The 17896-nt window shown below is 43.0% G+C and overlaps 2 protein-coding genes across 3 annotated transcripts in view; one reads left to right on the plus strand and one right to left on the minus strand.

Annotated features, from left to right (window-relative positions):
• LOC143736373 (SLAM family member 5-like) overlaps positions 1 to 17896 on the plus strand; it is a 145555-nt gene that overhangs the window by 38484 nt on the left and 89175 nt on the right. The gene's annotated exons all lie outside the window — the stretch shown is intronic.
• On the minus strand, positions 156 to 5875 carry LOC143735298 (BDNF/NT-3 growth factors receptor-like). Of its 2 annotated transcripts, XM_077225436.1 has the most exons (5): positions 5605 to 5875; positions 4318 to 4650; positions 2041 to 2364; positions 1899 to 1957; positions 156 to 1619 (listed from the first exon to the last, which is right to left on the minus strand). In XM_077225436.1, exons 1-5 carry the CDS (start codon positions 5645 to 5647, stop codon positions 1602 to 1604), a joined length of 777 nt encoding a protein of 258 aa, XP_077081551.1. In that variant the 5' UTR covers positions 5648 to 5875; the 3' UTR covers positions 156 to 1601. The 2 variants fall into 2 exon arrangements, with proteins under 2 accessions (XP_077081551.1, XP_077081552.1); XM_077225437.1 differs by lacking the exon at positions 5605 to 5875 and having other exon boundaries at positions 1899 to 1954; positions 4318 to 5426.

The raw sequence follows: 17896 nt of genomic DNA on the forward strand, positions 1-17896 counted from the left end.
ACCATATAAACAGGTAAATCCATCAGCCCCTTTCTGCTGAGTTAACAAGGCCATGCTGCTAAAGCATCCGTTTTACATTTTACATATACTGACAGATAACAAACTGACAAATATTGTTACTCCCCTCGAGGTTTAATAAAGGCTCAAGTCGTTCCTGGGTTTTAATGGGCATTTATTCGGTGAGAGTCTTTACATGTCTACATGTCTACATGTCTTTACATGCTCACTTATTGTTACATTGCCGTCAGAACTGGTATAAATAGAAAAGAAAAAACGTAAATTAACCTTAAATTCTTGACATACTTGTAGACAATACTAAACGAAATCACATAGAAAACTAAGAAATAAAGCATAAATATTCCATGTAAAATAACATCTTAATTTGCTTGTTACAAACACAGTCGCATAACACAAATAAATGACAAAGAAAGAAAAATATACCTCATTGGCCGCACAAACCCGAGAGAGCAAACTAAGAAGGGTATTAATCTTCACGCTACACCGACAAAACTTATGGATAACTTAACAATCTTCCGGGGCTTTCAGACAGCAGGCTCGCAAGCCGCAGCACATCTCTCTGATCTTAGCGAGTGCACCCATCCAGCGTCCCCATAGCAACAAATGATCATTTCCACACGGAACAAAAATAAGTTCATAAATAAACATGAAATTATTATTTATTGGCCATGAGACATTATTTCAATCATATGATTTTTAACCTCATATATTTATATTTTAACTATGAACTGAAATATATGAGTTGCCTTTGACGGCAGCTACAAATATACTGATACTACTGATAAAATAGCCTATCACATGTGCAACAGGATTAATCATAGTTCATCAAAAGCAGTTTTTCACAAGCTGAGGTAAATACTTATATATGTAAAGTGCACACAGTGTCATACATAACAACACAAAAAATATCATAACACACAACACTAAAATAATGCTATAAACATTCATTTAACAACAAAATCTGTAATAAACCAATAATGTATAAAAAAATAAAAAATAAATATTTAACTGAAAAACCATTAAATGTGAAGTACCATGCAGGGAATTCAAGGAATGTCACTTCATTGCTTTTCGTGTAAATTATAAGATGATTTGTTAATTTTTAATTCCAAAATGGTAACATTTTACTATAAAATTACATGAATTGTACAGCTAAGCTCTATAACAGTGGAACTAACCAATTAACAGGGTTTTCTTGTCGCATTTTTACAGTCTTTCACAGTGAAAATTACAATTATTAATAGAGTATACTGTAAATGATACTTTATGTTCCCCTGTGCAATTAAAGGCCAGTTGTTTAATTATTAAGCGAGAGAACATCCTTCGTAAAGGCAAATTTGTATTCCATTCTCCCGTGAGAAGAAAACAGACTCACAGAACTTAAAAGAAATGAACAGGATTGATGTTCCAGTTACACACACACACAAAGACTCTACAGTCTAATGAATCTGATTAACTGAATCACGCTGTCCTTTCTTGTCCTACAGTGATGCAACGTGTTTGAATGCAGTGTCTGAACCAGGAATTCTCACCAATTACACCTACAACCACCAGCAGCACACCAACACATGCTCCTCCTATAGCTAAAGACACAATCCAATCTGTAATGGAAAAAAGTCATTCATTATTACTAGAGATAGAGCGTTGATTTTTCAGTTATAGGCAATTTTTGACTAATATTTCCACCTTAATTACCTATGTGATATTGAGTGAACTGATAAATGGCGCCATCTTGTGTTTTTATCGCCTAAAAAGAGTGCTCGTGGAAAAACTAATTGATATTATTCATTATGTTCTGTTTTAGACAGGCCACAATGACAACTAATATATTGAATTACCTGCTTAAGGGGAAATGAACTGAATGAGTGAATTATACTCACCAATGACAGGAACATTGAAGGTCGTATTGCTGATAATGCGGCGCCGGCGGATGCTGCTGCTGATGGTGATGATTTAAAAGTAAATAACTGTATTTTAACATTCTTTAAAGGAAAATCCACTGAATGATTAAATGATACTCACTAGTGACAGAAACACTGAAGCTTGTGATGCTGTCGCTGTTGCTGCTGATGATCTTCAGTTTATAAACTCCAGAGTCTGTGTTTCTGGTGTTCATGATGGTCAGAGATCCAGTCTGATGATCCAGCTTCAGTCTGTCTCTGAATCTCTCAGTGGCTTCATTACACTGAACATCTGTACAGATCTTACTGAGATTTCCAGTGATTTCAGCGATGAGAATGCCATTAAAATACCACGTCATCAAATCCTTTGGGTTTTTTGCTACACCAGGATCAAAAGTAAAAGAGTGTCCCTCCTTCACTGACTTTGTCTTTGTTTTATCGGTCTCTGCACCAGAAACATCGGAAACACAAATAAACATCTGCTGTAAAAAAAAACAGCAACAACATGAAACTAGAAAGAACTGCAAGCATGGGTCTGGAAGAAAATTAGCATAAAACTAAATGAGAATGAGATATTTATTTAGTGTAATGAGGGAATTTCAACTATGCTGTTTAAAAGGAATTATTGACCAACAAATGCGAAACTAACATCAGACTGACAGCAGAAGGCCTGGTTTCAGCTTTCATCCGCCCAGAGGCTGTCTGACTGACAAGTAAAGCAACCAATCACAGTTGGTTTTGTTCAGCATCATGTTTAGGGTAGTGACTACAATAACAGACCGGCGTGTTAAACTCTTGGACATATTTTGCTGTACATTTCATACTTCGGATACTTTTGAAAATCCAGTGTTCAGTTGATCCTGATAAGTGCTCATTGTCACCAGGGTTTGACATTAACTTTTTTGCTCACCAGCCACTCTGTCTAGTAACTAGCCACTCAACATTTTCACTGGCCACAGTTTTGATACCAAGTAGCGATACCAAGGAGGAAAACTGCAATATATATATATTATATATATATATATTTTTTTTAATTATCTCATAATTTGACAGCAGGTATATTAGGCTGCTGTCACTTTAAGACCTCCCATATAGATCCATTATACTGTTACACATCCGTTTTTTTTTCTCAACTGTTTATGTTTACTTAAATGTTGTTTCATCATTTTAATAAATCCTTATACATTTTTATTTTATTCTTGTATTGTACCTGTATTTGTATTTTCTTTTCAAGTTTGTGCCTGTAAATCACTTTAAACTGCATTGATTTGTTTGGAAAGTGCTATATAAATACAATTTGCTTGCTTAAAACATTTGTCCCCATGAAATCAAAATTAAAGTTTTTTTTTTTTTTGCTTTTAGTATGAATATGTTAGCTGTACTGTTATCTATAAGCTAGTGTGCTCAAAAACAATAACAAAATTCTGTAAGCTGTTCAAAGCTTATTGTATCTCACTTCTGCCAATATTAATCAATGATTTTGATGACATCACTCTTCACTTCAGCTTCTGATCATATTTTCTGTCCAATCAAATGCCCTCTATAATCTGAAGTGCCCCGCCCCCTTCACTACAGATAAACGCTGAAACTGTAGCTAAAATCGGTCACTTGTTCACACAATTATTATTTATTGTCACATATTGCACTATATGGGCTATAGAGAACGATTTAGACAGTGTAAATATGCTTTCCATTGGGGCGAATGAAGTCTGGATTTGCATTAGTGTTATGTAAACCGCAGCCGCGTGCACACAGTCTGCTCCGGTCCAGAGGCACGAGAGCACAGAGTGGATCATATGATCGAGTCGGCGCAGATCACAAAATGTATCAGACCCATCTGAATTTTAAAGCGATATGGAGGAGATTAGGAGGAGAAACAGATAGAGATTAGTTGCTCCGATTTCGCGTCCAGCCGTGCACGAGCGCAAAACCTCACAACACCCGCCCCTGTCAGTGATTGGTTGGAACACTTTATTTTGGTTTTGAGTGGTGGTTGTACCCATTTGTTTTTGTGTGCAGATCTCAGAGCCTAGGCTACCTACAGAGACGCGGTTTTTGGACGGCATGCTTATGGGGCGGGCAGCTAGCGGATCGTTAGGAAAGATTAGACATTTATTTTTGGGCCAGAAATCACTGATACAACCTTTAAGAGAGGAAAAGATACTGGACATTGAACTGAGGGCATTTATACACAAGAAAATGAGGAACTAAATTAGACTCAGGTGAAGACAATGAGTGTCTATGACACTAACTGGTAATTAGAACAAAGGAAACAGAAACGGAAGACGGGAAACCAGGGAAATACACACTAAAAGTCCCTGCTGGAACAGAAAATGAAATCGAATTGTGATTAAACATGTATAACCTTAGTCTTAAAAACATTTATTAAATGACTCACCATGGACAGCCATACTAAAGATTGTTTCACTGATGCTGTTGCTGCCGATGATCTGTAGTTTATATTCTCCAGAGTCTGTGTGTGTGATGTTTGTGATGGTGAGAGATCCAGTCTGATGATCCAGCTTCAGTCTGTCTCTGAATCTCTCAGTGCCTTCATTACACTGAACATCTGTACAGGTCTTATTGAGATATTCACTGATTTGAGCGATGCGGGTGTTATTAAAAAACCATTTAATTTTTTCTTGTTGGTTTGTTTTATCATCAGTGTTCAGAGTGACTGAATCTCCCTCCATCACAAACACTGACACTCTGTCTATATAAACAGACACACCTGAAGAAATAACAGTTCATTATAAATAACTTCAGAATATAGGACATGTTTTATAGAACTTTTTTATGACGTAATGTGTTTGTGTGAGCCTTTGACAAAGAAAAATTCCGATCCTTCTAGGGTAAACAATGTTTTAAAAAAATACATTTGAAACAATTTATGGTCGATTATGAGCTACATGTATTACATCATAAATTTGAGAGGAAAAAAGGTCACAAGGGTTAAATTTCAACAATGAACACAGCATGTGATGACTAAGATATCAGGCACTGCAAAGTATAAAGTGGCACCCTTTTCCTTTTGTCTTTTATACCTTTGTTCTTGTCCTCTGGCACTGTTTTATTTCATTATATTTTAATTTAGGTATTTATTTATTTATTTACTTTTTTTGAATGAATATGTCTCAGTGTATTGTTCTGGTTTTTAAAAAAAAGTTGGGATAAAGTATTTTCACAAAGAAAATTACTTCAACAGCTTATGGGGAACTACAGTTCACATGAATGCCAAACATGTCAAGCATTCATGATGTAAGCGATATGATTTTGACGTTAAAATAGTCGTCCCCACCCCGATGCCCCCTGAGAAAGAGCGAGAGCTCTCTTTCGCAGTTTAATTCGCTTTTAATAACTATTTTTAATATCAAACACGCTCCAAACTAAGTCTCGTTACATGATTTACCTGATTTGGACGTTAAGTTAAGTTTGAGTTCAGGAATGGAACAGATCGGAAATTGTTTGGAAATCGAAATCGAAACTTAAAATATGATTCTTCGCATTTCCGCAGTGTCATCCCAAATTCTAAGCGTCAACAACAACAACAACAACAACAACAACAATATCAACAAGAATTAAGAAATAATAAAAACATTTCTGTCAATTGTTAAGTGATCTAGTATAAAAGTCACATTCGCCTTTTTTGTTTTCGTTTGCCATAAGCAAATAGCATATGACTTACCAAGCTGGAAAACCCACACTGTTACGAGAATGAAGAGGTTCATCTCTTCTCTGAAAAACAAAAGTAAATTTTGTGGGAGAAGCTGTTCATTTTCAATGTTGTTATAGTTTGTGGGCGGTGACTGTCTGATGGCTCAGTGCGTGGTAACACCCATAGATATAAACACTAGATGTCGCCTTGGCTACGGCAGTTCATTGGAACGAATGCATCAATAGAGCCGCCATCATGGAACAGGGGAACCCCTCCTCTTTAATGCATCAGCGTCAATGTAGGAAAAGGTCTACCGGAAATAAAATCACCATAAATCGTCATGAATGTAATTTTCTAGTTGTTTTGGTTCATTCCAACAGTCAGACATCGTCCCCTTGGAATTATAAGGTTCTATCTGACATTTTTGTCAAAATTGAGTTATTCACATATTCTTATTCTGTGACCACTTCTTTACATTATGTGATGTTGTTTTTTTAAGTTGTGTACATTTTGGAACTTTTTATTTAGAAAATAAAAATGTTATTTCTACACAGTCAAATGGAATGCAAAAACTTTAAAGCTCAATATCTCAAAACTGCTCAGAACGCAGATAGAACCTTATAATTCCAAGGGGACGACATGTATTTATCATTGAGTCCAGAGAAATTTAAAAAAAAAAAATAATAATAATTTCCCATTCTTGTGAAATGTAATCCCTTGCTGTCTGGTTTTTAGATTTCGTTCGTGTGAACATCCATACGCAGCACAAAAGTCCAGCATCATCCATGATTTCAGCGTTTCCTAGCTACTTCCTATTAAGACCCCTGTTCCAAGATGGCGGCGGTTCTGACACATGCTTAGAACCCCAAGGCGACATCTAGTGTATATCTATGGGTAACACCATCTCACACAACTTTTTGTGACCGGAAATACTCAATCGTCGTGGTAATCTTCTTCCTCACCGGTCAGGGCAATAGATAAACAAATGACGCTAGCAACGAGCAAGAGTTATTGAAGCGTAGCGGGCTGTTTTTTTATTCCCAAAAGCAACCGCATATGTCGTTTCATTCCTTCCCTTTGTTCCCTGTTGATGGTGAAGTTCGACGGAAATTGATTCAGGGTATCCAGCGGGATGTTATTGATCCTTTGACAATCTTTTCTCCTTCTCATGTCACTATTCACTAACGCGTCCGTTCAAGTTCAACTTTATTAAGATCCCTTGCGGGCAATTTATATGCAGCGTAGTAGACATACACATAAAATATACACCACAATATAACACAAAATAAATAAGAACACACAACAGTATAGGCTACATAATAAATACTAATATTACCATTCTGAGTATTTAACAATCTGATTGCACACATGAATATTTGTATCAATTGTTCTTCATCTTTGGTAGTCTATAGCGAGAGCAGAATAAAGAACTTTGAGTGAAAAAAAAGGTCACTAAAGTTACCTAAGAGCATGATTAAGTACATAACTGTTAAATAAAACTGACAGACTTATTTTTGGTATTCACGTCAAAACGCAGTTTATTGTCAATAATACGCTAGTCCCTAAATATTTATAACTTTCCACACACTCCATCTTCTCACCCTTAATAAATGTATACTGGAAAGAATGAGCTTCAGTTCTGAAATCAATAGTCATATTTGGTCTTAGATACACTCAGCTGCAGACAAGCATCAAGCATCACCACACCATTTCACAAAGTCATCAACAACTGGACCATGACAAGTTTCATTTTTTTTTTTTTTTTTTTTTTTTGATATTGTGTAGACTCTGATCCATTTTCTCCTGCCCGGCTATATTTTTCTGACGTGTTGACGCTTGACAGGAACTCAAGCCTTCCGCAACGATTAAGTATTTCCGGTTATTGTGTGAAAGCCAAGGGGGTAATCCATCAGCCGGAAACTGAAGCCTTCTGGGGGCTGCCATTGTAGCAGACCATCACCTGCTGTTAGCATTCCATTGACTCCCAATCATTTTGGCGTCACTTTGACAGCTAATAACTTTGCATCTGAGGCGTCCAAAGACTTCATTTGTCCATTATTTATTTCTAAAGAAACACAACAATGTATAAAAGGCTCCATTACTTTGTATTTTACGTTATGGCCCCGTAGAAGCCGTTTTTGTAAAAATAGGCTAACGATTGTGTCAGAACCACGCGACTCTGTCGCACAGTAGAGAAATTACCGTATAGACAGGAGGAGAAGCTCGCAGGCAATCTTTTACTGTCTATGAGGCAATCGGGGGGATATAGAGGCATAAAGTCAAGAGAGAAGCCCATAGAGAGTCCATAAAAGCAACGGGACAAAATATTTCAACAATGTTTTTGCAAGATTAGGTGATTCAGATTTGTCTTGGCACAGCTACTAGAAGATTTACAACTGTCAGAGAGGATGCTTACGTCACATCTACGTCGTCAAGCTCAATTTGTGCCTGCGCAGTCGCTCAGCCATCGGGAAGTGACTGCTTCTAATGGGCTTCACTTTTCTCTGTTGAAATCAAGGGGGTCGCTGTGTCCATTTCTTTTACTGTCTATGGTGAAAGGTCTATAGCACCCATTGTTTATGCTACCGGCTGGAAGTCGGACGATGTGAACAACAAAAATATTTGAGTGTATATAAGTGGCAAAAATATTTACAACATGGATGATCCGAACGCCTTCACCATTTATTTAAGGCGAGACACGGCAGGCAAAAACATCGTTTTTTTTTCACTGGTCAATTTTGAGATTTTGGGATATTTTTCTTCAATAACATGTCTTCTTTCAGACTTGTGGTGAAAAAAAGTTCGAAACACACATTTAGGTCTTTATTTTACTACACTTTGTCTGTTTGCGTCTGTAGATTTCTCACACTCTAAAAAACGTTGGGTTATTTTGTGTACCCAATAGCTGGGTTAAAAATAGTGGGTCGTTCTGTTGGGTTATTCGGAACATTTATTGGGTTGTTTCTATAACAACGCAGCCCGTTAGGTTGAAATTCAAATTTCAACGGTTGACCACCACAGCTGACAGAAGATAACTTTACACGGGTGAGTTAATATTACACTACACAGTATGCATATTGTAGCCTATGTTATTATTATTTTTTTCGTTATAACATGACTTTAAGCTCTTACATAGTATTATTGCCGTTTTTCGTTCTAAATGTTCGGCCAATTATTTTTATGTTTATATCTCCCCTGTATGACTGTTTTTTGTCCGCTATCTGCGACTAACGACACCAATATGGCCATATAGCCAGCCAATTTCTTAGTAGCCTACTCGTTTGTGATAATCTTCCTAACTTTCTATGTTCTTTCCAATACTTTTTGGGAAAGTTATTAATATTTTCAGATATTAACCGGCGCGCTCGGCTTCAAGACGCAGCGGAAGCCTGCACTGTAAAAAAAAAATCGTAAAAAAGCGGTCAATGACTGGCAGCTGCGGCTGCCAAACAAAAACCGTAAAAATAAAGTAAAATATCGTAATTTAAATGAAATGCAAAAAAATTTACCAAAAATTTTCCTTACATTTTTTACAGAAAAACACTGTTATTTTACAACTATTTCCTGAATTATTACGATCAAACACCTTCATTGTAAAAAAATCCCATAAAAAAACAGTCAAATGACTGTCAGCAACGGCTGCCATACAAAAACCATAAAATTAATGTAAAATATCTTAATTTAAATAAGTGCAAAATACTTTTACAGAAATCTTCATTAATCTTTTTTAACAGAAACACACAGTTAAAACACAGTTACTTCACATTTATTTTCTGATTTATTTACTGAAAAACACGCAGTTAATTACATGCATGATTTGCTTTGACTATATACGTCACTACATCAGCAACTACACAGTTACTGTCAGTTAAATAAAGAAACATGCAGCATTTCATCAGTTTTATTTGCTCATCCTGGACTGAAGCTCAGGCTCTACTCTTCAACACAATGGTGACACACGAAAAACACCATACAGAAACACTTTAAACCCCAACAGAACATTAAACACTACCAGATCTCTCAGGATCTAAGCATCTTTGCTTATTACAATCCAGACTTTATTTCTTTCATACTAACATTATTATTGAGAATTAACAGAGGTTTAGAAGTTGAAGCTTTATTGAAAAGAATAAAGTTTGATGTCACCATGATGGAGATCAGTGTTTGCTTTAGTTGGGCTCTTGAACTTTTAATGTTGAACTTTAATGTTTCTCTGGCTGCATTAACTGTGTGTCTCTGATGCATATTTCTTATGGTAAGAGTCTAAGAGAAACTCAGATCGGATAATGTTGGTCACTTTGTAGTGAGAATAGTCATCATGTAGAGTCCGGCTCCATTGATACCATCTGAAGTATAATATCTGATTATGTCATTAAATATTAGTTATTCATTTTGCATGACAAAGCTTCTATAAAACATTCTCCAGTGCTGTGATACTCAGATTTTATGAAGTCATTATACAGAAAATATTTGACAGGATCATTTAGACTCACTCAGACATCAAGAATCAGCGTATGAATCACAACAATGGTGACAATGAAAAAAAAACTTTTTTGGTTGTCACCATTGTTGAGATTCATATGTTGATTCTTGATGTCTCTATACAACAAAAAAAAGACAACTTTTTCTGTGTAGTATATATATATATATATTTTAAATGCTTATTGTTATAATACTGATACCACAATATTCTAAGGGTCATGTGAAAAAATATGACATTAATTAAAGACTTTGTATAAAGCTAAATACCACCTACATACTCCGTAATCTAAGCTATCATATACAGAGATTTGACTGTCATATCAGTGAATCAGATCATCATATGATGACTATCAATTATAACATCATCAATTAATGACTATCAAAAATAACATCATCAATTAATAATCAAGATCATCTGATATTTTTTCCAGCATTTATGACAGACGTGTATCAAATACACAGTTAAAGCAGCCAGAGAAAAGCATTAGTTAAATCTCAAGGGTCATGACCCCAACTAAAGCAGACACTGATCCCAATCATGGTGACATAAAATTTATTTTAAAGTTTTTTACACTTTATTTAAATTAGCATATTTTACTTTAATTTTATGGTTTTTGTTTGGCAGCCGCAACTGCCAGTCATTTGACCCTTTTTTAACGATTTTTTTACAATGAAGGTATTTGATCATAATAATGCAGGAAATACCTGTGAAATAACAGTGTTTTTTCGGTTTATTTAAATTAGCATATTTTACTTTAATTTTATGGTTTTTGTTTGGCAGCCGTAGCTGCCAGTCATTTGACCATTTTTTTACGATTTTTTTTACAATGAAGGTATATGATCGTGATTATTCAGGAAATACCTGTAAAATAACCGTGTTTTTTAGGTTTATTTAATTCAGGATGTTTTACAGTTTTTTGGGGAGCTGACAGTCATTTGACCATTTTATCATTTAACTGTTTTGTTACTGTTAAGGCGAGACACTACAGGTGAATAGGGTATTTTTTTTAACTAGCAGATATCACCATGAAACTTTGCCAGTTGATTACCTACATTAAGATGAGAAAAAAATGTATTACAAGTTTTCTGTAATTTAATGTTTAAATATGCAAATTAGACATTATCTAATTAAATATGCGCAAATCTGCATATATTTTAAAAAACGAAATCTGAGTATTGGATAAAGCCAGGTTCAAAATTATTTTTTCATTGTGTTCACATATTAGATGGGAAAAAAATTACAGAGGGATTTATGGATATCTACTTTTGTTATCCTGTAAATCAGAATATACTGCCAATAGCCTTAAAAAAATGAATTTCGACATGTTTTTTGGAATAAAATGTTATGTAAATCAGGCTAAGAATTATATATTTACAAATCCCTCTGTAAATGTGTTCATAATATAACTAGGTACAAGACTGGAAAGTTTGGTGTATATAGGTGCTACTGACGTGGAGATTTCGGACTTGGAGTGAGAGAGAAAAGTCATTTTGAGAAAATGGGCTTTAAAGAATTAGCATCAGCCAATGAGATCGCGCATTTAGAGTAAAATCCCCCCTTTTACTTTCGCGATTGGTTGCTGATAAAAAGGAAATGACCATATTTGGATCCGGCAGTATTGTACAGCAGAGAGCAAGCTTTCTAACGGTGTGTGTGATGACAGAGTGCAGATCGCGATCGCGGAGCAGAAGGATGATTTATAACGACAACTTTTGATGAGTTTATGAGAAATCTACAGACGCAAACAGGCAAAGTGTAGTAAAATAAAGACCTAAATGTGTATATCTGACTTTTTTTCACCACAAGTCTGAAAGAAGACATGTTATTGAAGACAAATATCCTAAAATCTCAAAATTGACCAGTGAAAAAAAAACGATGTTTTTGCCTACCGTGTCTCGCCTTAAATTACAGATTATATTTGTAATTTTACATACATTTTTATGTAATTTAAGAAAACAGAAAAAATACTGTATGAAAAATACAATCAATTTTCTGTATAAAAAAACGTCTCGGTTACGTATGTAACCCTCGTTCCCTGAGTAGGGAACGGAGACGTTACGTCGGATGACGACGAATGGGGTTTCGCTTAGAACACCTATCGACTTCGAGTATTACAAAACGAGCCAATGGCAAAGAAATGCCATGGGTCTGCGGAATTTGCATGACGTAACTCCGCCCCACCTCGTGGGTATAAAAGGAGGACGCCGGCAACAGGCAGATATGTTTCTTCGCTGAGGAGCCAAGACTGAGCTCAGGCGATCCCCGCGGTACAGCGGAAAGTGGCAGGCAGACGTAACGTCTCCGTTCCCTACTCAGGGAACGAGGGTTACATACGTAACCGAGACGTTCCCTTTCGCTGTCACTCCGAGTTACGTCGGATGACGACGAATGGGGTTACCAGTCTAATCACGCCACCTTCTCAGCTGTCTTCCAGTGCCCTGCGTAAATCTGAGATCCCTGTCGTGAGACTGGCACGGACGAAGGACTCCTATTTAGCACAGGAATACCAAGGTACACTGGGGAGCATATCCCACGTTCAGGGGAAATATGCAATTACTGCCAACCCAGAGGGGGGGACTTAGAGAATACACATGTGACCCGAAGGAGACATGGAGAACACTGGGGTGTCCAGCCGCAGGTGGAATATTTCAACCCCAGGGGTGGCAAGGTGGCTTGCCAAGGGAAAGACACATGCTCGGGAGGCTTACAGTGGAAAAACACATGTGGGGGTCGCTCAGGGGAGGGACCATGCACACGGGAGGCACCTAGCCGACGCACAGGCAATAGACACTGGCGCCAAGGTCAGGAGTGCTGGAGGAACTCAGGGCTTTTCGGGGAAGCTCACCTGAGGAGAATATCGCACGTATCCAGTCCGTGGAGTGGAATGGCGAGCAAGCGAAGACACCTGAGCGGGTCCAGTACTAGCTGGTTGAAGCGAGTACATGAGAGGACACTGGCTCCACTCGGAGATTGTAGAATCTGGCGAATGTGTTAGGTGTCGCCCAGCCTGCAGCTCTGCAGATGTCTGTTAGCGAGGCGCCATGCGCTAGAGCCCAAGAGGATGCCACACTCCGGGTGGAGTGGGCAGTCACACCAAGGGGGCACGGTCGACCTTGCTGCTGGTATGCCAAGGCAATGGCGTCCACTATCCAGTGAGACAACCTTTGCTTGGAGAGAGCCTTTCCCTTCAGCTTCCCACCATAACAGACAAAGAGCTGGTCTGAGGTCCTGAAACACTGCGTCCTGTCTACATAGGCGCGGAGGGCGCGTACTGGACAGAGCAGTGCCAAGGCTGGGTCTGCCTCCTCCGGGGGCAGCGCTTGCAGGTTCACCACCTGGTCCCGGAAGGGAGTGGTAGGAACCTTGGGCACATATCCAGGCCGGGGTCTCAGGATCACGTGAGAGTAAGCCGGCCCAAATTCCAGGCACGCTTCGTCAACGGAGAATGCATGCAAGTCCCCCACCCTCTTGATGGAGGCCAATGCAACCAGGAGCGCTGTCTTCATAGACAGGAACTTAAGCTCCACTGATTGCAAAGGCTCAAAGGGAGCACTCCGCAGGGCAGTTAGAACCACTGAGAGGTCCCAAGAGGGAACGAGAGGAGGGCGAGGAGGATTCAGTCTCCTCGCTCCTCTCAGGAACCTGATGATCAGGTCGTGCCTTCCAACAGACTTACCTTCGACCGGGTCATGGTGTGCGGCAATAGCGGCAACATAGACTTTCAGGGTGGAGGGAGACAGCCCTCGCTCCAGCCTATCTTGAAGGAAGGAAAGCACGACACTAATCGAACATCTCCGGGGGTCTTCTCGGTGAGAAGAGCACCAGTTGACGAAGAGGTTCCACCTCAACGCATAGACGTGTCTCGTGGACGACGCTCTAGCGGAAGTGATGGTACCGCTGGTGGTAGGGTACTCAAACCTGCCTCGTCCCGTCCAGGAGCCTCACGTGGAGGTTCCAGAGATCGGGACGAGGGTGCCATAGGGTGCCCCGTCCCTGATAAAGGAGGTCCTTCCACAGGGGAATCGGCCAAGGAGGTGCTGTCGCGAGGAGTACTAGTTCGGAGAACCAGGTCCGGGCGGGCCAGTATGGCGCGACCAGAATGACCTGCTCCTCGTCCTCCCTGACCTTGCGCAGGGTCTGCGCAAGAAGGCTCACTGGGGGAAACGCATATTTGCGGCCCCGCGGCCAGCTGTGCGCCAGTGCATCCGTGCCGAGCGTGCCCTCGGTCAGGGAATAATACAGGTCGCAATGGGTCGAGTCGTGAGAGGCAAACAGATCTAACTGTGCGTCCCCGAACTGGTCCCAAATCAGCTGAACCGACTGGGGATGGAGTCGCCAATCTCCCGGGAGGGGCTGAAGCCGTGAGAGCTCGTCGGCTGCACAGTTCAGGGCTCCGGGGATAATAATGGCATGAAGCGACCTCAGATGCTTCTGACTCCATATGAGGAGGTGGCGGGCGAGTTGCGACATACGGCGGGAGCGTAGACCACCTTGATGGTTGATGTACGCTACAGTGGCGGTATAGTCTGAACGGACTAGTACGTGTTGGTTCTTGAGCACGGCCCGGAAGCGGCGCAAAGCAAGACGTACGGCCGGCAACTCGAGGCAATTGACGTGCCAGAGGCGTCGGGGTCCTGTCCAGGAGCCCGCGGCAGCACGTCCATTGCACATGGCACCCCAGCCCGTGGAGGAGGCATCTGTCGTTACAACAACATGCCGCGAAGCTCGTTCCAGGGGCACTCCGGCCCGTAGAAAACTGAGGTTCGACCACGGGGTGAAGGTCTGAAGGCAGGTCGGAGTAACTGGTACTCGGAGGGTGCCGTGTTGCCATGCCCACCTCGGGACTCGGTCGCGGAGCCAAAGCTGAAGCGGTCTCATATGAAGCAATCTGAGCGGCGAACCGCGGCTGCAGATGCCATATGCCCCAAGAGCCTCTGAAGAAACTTCAGTGGAACCGCACTCTTGCGCTTGATATTCTCAGGCAAGTCAGCAATGGCTGAGTGGAAAAGGCGACCAAGTCCATACCGAGAAAAGAGCTCCTCTGCACGGGGCAAAGTCTACTCCTTCCCCGGTTGACCCGAAGGCCCAGACGAGCTAGGTGCCGGAGCACTGGGTCCCTGTATTCGCAAACCTGGTCTCAGGAGTGAGCTTAAGACAGCCAGTCACCGAGATAGTTCAGGATGCGAACCCCGTGTTCCCCTGGAGGAACAAAGGCAGCCTCAACAACCTTGTGAAGGCGCGAAGAGACAGGGCTAGCCCGAATGGGAAAACAGCGTACTGATATGCGCGCGCCCTGACAGCAAACCGTAGGTATGTTCTGAGTCGAGGGAGAACGGAGACATAAAAGTAGGCGTCCTTCAGGTCGATCGCTGCAAACCAATCCTGTGGCCGCACACATCCAGAAATGCGTTTGGCCAGGAGCATCTTGAACGGCAGCCTGTGAAGGGAGCGGTTCGGACCAGGATTGGCCGTAACCCACCAGACTTCTCCGGGACAATGAGGTAGGGGCTGTAGACCCGGACCTCCTTTCGGCTGGAGGGACAGTCTCAATCGCACCCTTCGCCAGTAGGGCAGCAACCTCCGCTCTCATGATAGGGCATAGCCATCGACCAAAGTGGAGCGGACTCCCCTGAAGTGGGGAGGAGACCGTGCGAACTGAATCGCATAGCCGAGCCGATGGTTCGCGCGACCCAGCGGAACAGATAGGGAAGCTCTAGGCAGGCTCCCAACTGTGCCAGCGGCGCCGAGAACCACAGACGTCCCCCCGGTGGTGCAGCGAAGCGGAATGACCGGCCCAGACGTGGACGGCATAGCGGCCCGGAGTGGGGGCAAGGTCAAAACCGCACCCTGACAGAGGAGGCCAGGGAAGGACCAGCGTTCCACGGGGGCCTGCTCTGTCAAGGGTCTGGCGACAGAGGGGGACAGGGGCGAAGCGGTCGTGGACGGCACGCCGTGTCAACCACCTCCGGGACAGAGGGGGACGAGGAGAGCACGGCATGTGGGCGGCGCTCTGTGACGTCCGAACTCTCTGTGCTCAGAGACGGGAGAGTCAGTTCTTTGGAGAATAAGGATTCTTCCCCGGCCCTCACCCGGGGAAAGGAGTGGTCCTGCTACCAGCTCCTGGAAAGAACTGAGTCCCATCTCTGAGGAGCCCATCCCAAGAGCGCCGCTTAACCCAGCGTGTAGCGGGGGGCGGGGCTGGAGAGGACTGTTTTGGCGTCCGACCGCGGCCTCCAGAGCCGGCCCGGCTGAGCGGGCGGGGTGGGAGCCGCGGGGGGCGCTCACGGCGGTGGGCAGACCGAGGGACCTGAGCGGACGGCGGGGCCGTCGGGACAGAGTCAACCTCAGTCTGCTCATGAGCGGCTGAGAGCTGTTGGTCAAGCCCTCAACCGCACCGCCGGAGATGCCGACCTGGGATATGGGAATGTCGGACAGACGGGTCCGCGCGACATCCAGCACATCAGACAGGTTCAGCCACAGAATGGTGAGCATCACCTGACCCAGGGAGCGTACGGCCACTTTCGTCGCTCGGAGAGAAAGGTCAGTGACGGCGCGCAGCTCAGTGAAGAGCCCTGGGTCAGTCCCGCCCTCGTGCAGGTCCATGAGCATCTGGGTCAGGTAGACCAGCAGAATGACCATGGCATGCAGAGAGGCGGCTGCCAGTCCCGTGGCACTATAGGATCTCGCCACAAGCGTAGACGAAAAACTACAGGCCACGGGCGGGTGCTTAGGATTGCGCCGAGAAGATGCACTCTGAGGACACATAGCATCGCAACAGAGCGTTCAGCCGGGGGAACCCCAGTGTACCCAAGGGCAGCGGCCCCATCGAGGGGAGGAAAGGCGGATGAGATCAGCGAGCGGTCCTGAGAAGACAAGGGGGTCTTCTAGGACTTCGAGATCTCATCATGCACGTCCGGGAAGAGAGGTATTGGGGTTTGCCACGGACAAGGGTCGGCGGCCTTACCCAAAACCAATCGTCCCAGGAAAGCATGGCCGTCATCTCCGGGTCAGACTCAGGCACAGCCGTATGCACACCGGAAGGTGGCAGCTGTGACGAGCCCTCACTTCCAGAAGACTCAAGCCCACCTAGTGATGCTGCAACAGACATGGCATCTTCCTCTGTAGCTTCAACTGAAACACGCGGGCCACCAGAGGGTAGACTCGCGGGAATCAGCAGTTCACTAGCGGGCACCGTCATTGAAGAGGGGGGCTGGGGTCACGGACACATAGTCAGCGCCTTGTTCCAGACCGTAACCCTCAGGCCACCCTGGCCACCCGCCGAAGATCGGGGGGTGGATGAGGGGACTCTCACTCTTGCGAGTTCAGCGAGTCTCGACCTATTTATGGCGCGATGATCACGTTCCCTTGCGAGAACATGAGTCACCCACGAGCGCTGTTCAAGCATGATCAAACACACTAGACAGCGCTCGTGCCCATCAGAGTCCGATACCAGTCCGCTGCAACCAGAAATGCACGGGCGTGCCGTCTTTAAAAAGACGTGCCGCGTGCGAGCTCTTTTATGAGAGGAGAGAAAGAACTCCGCGATGTTGAAGCGCACAGGGAGACACACACACACTGGCAGATTACTGCACAGATCAGCAGGCACTGTGAGCTCGCTGCAGATCGCCGTCACACCTACACCGGAGAGAGAAGCTCGTCTCGTAGAGCGAAGTCAGAGATGACTGTGGAGTGAAGAAATGCTCTTGGCTCCAAAGCGAAAACATATCTGCCTGTTGCCGGCGTCCTCCTTTTATACCCACGAGGTGGGGCGGAGTTACGTCATGCAAATTCCGCAGACCCATGGCATTTCTTTGCCATTGGCTCGTTTTGTAATACTCG

This window comes from Siphateles boraxobius, unplaced genomic scaffold (genome assembly GCF_051911475.1).
Source record: "Siphateles boraxobius isolate OS27281-9 unplaced genomic scaffold, OSU_SipBor_1 13, whole genome shotgun sequence".
NCBI classification, from domain to species: Eukaryota; Metazoa; Chordata; class Actinopteri; order Cypriniformes; family Leuciscidae; genus Siphateles; species Siphateles boraxobius.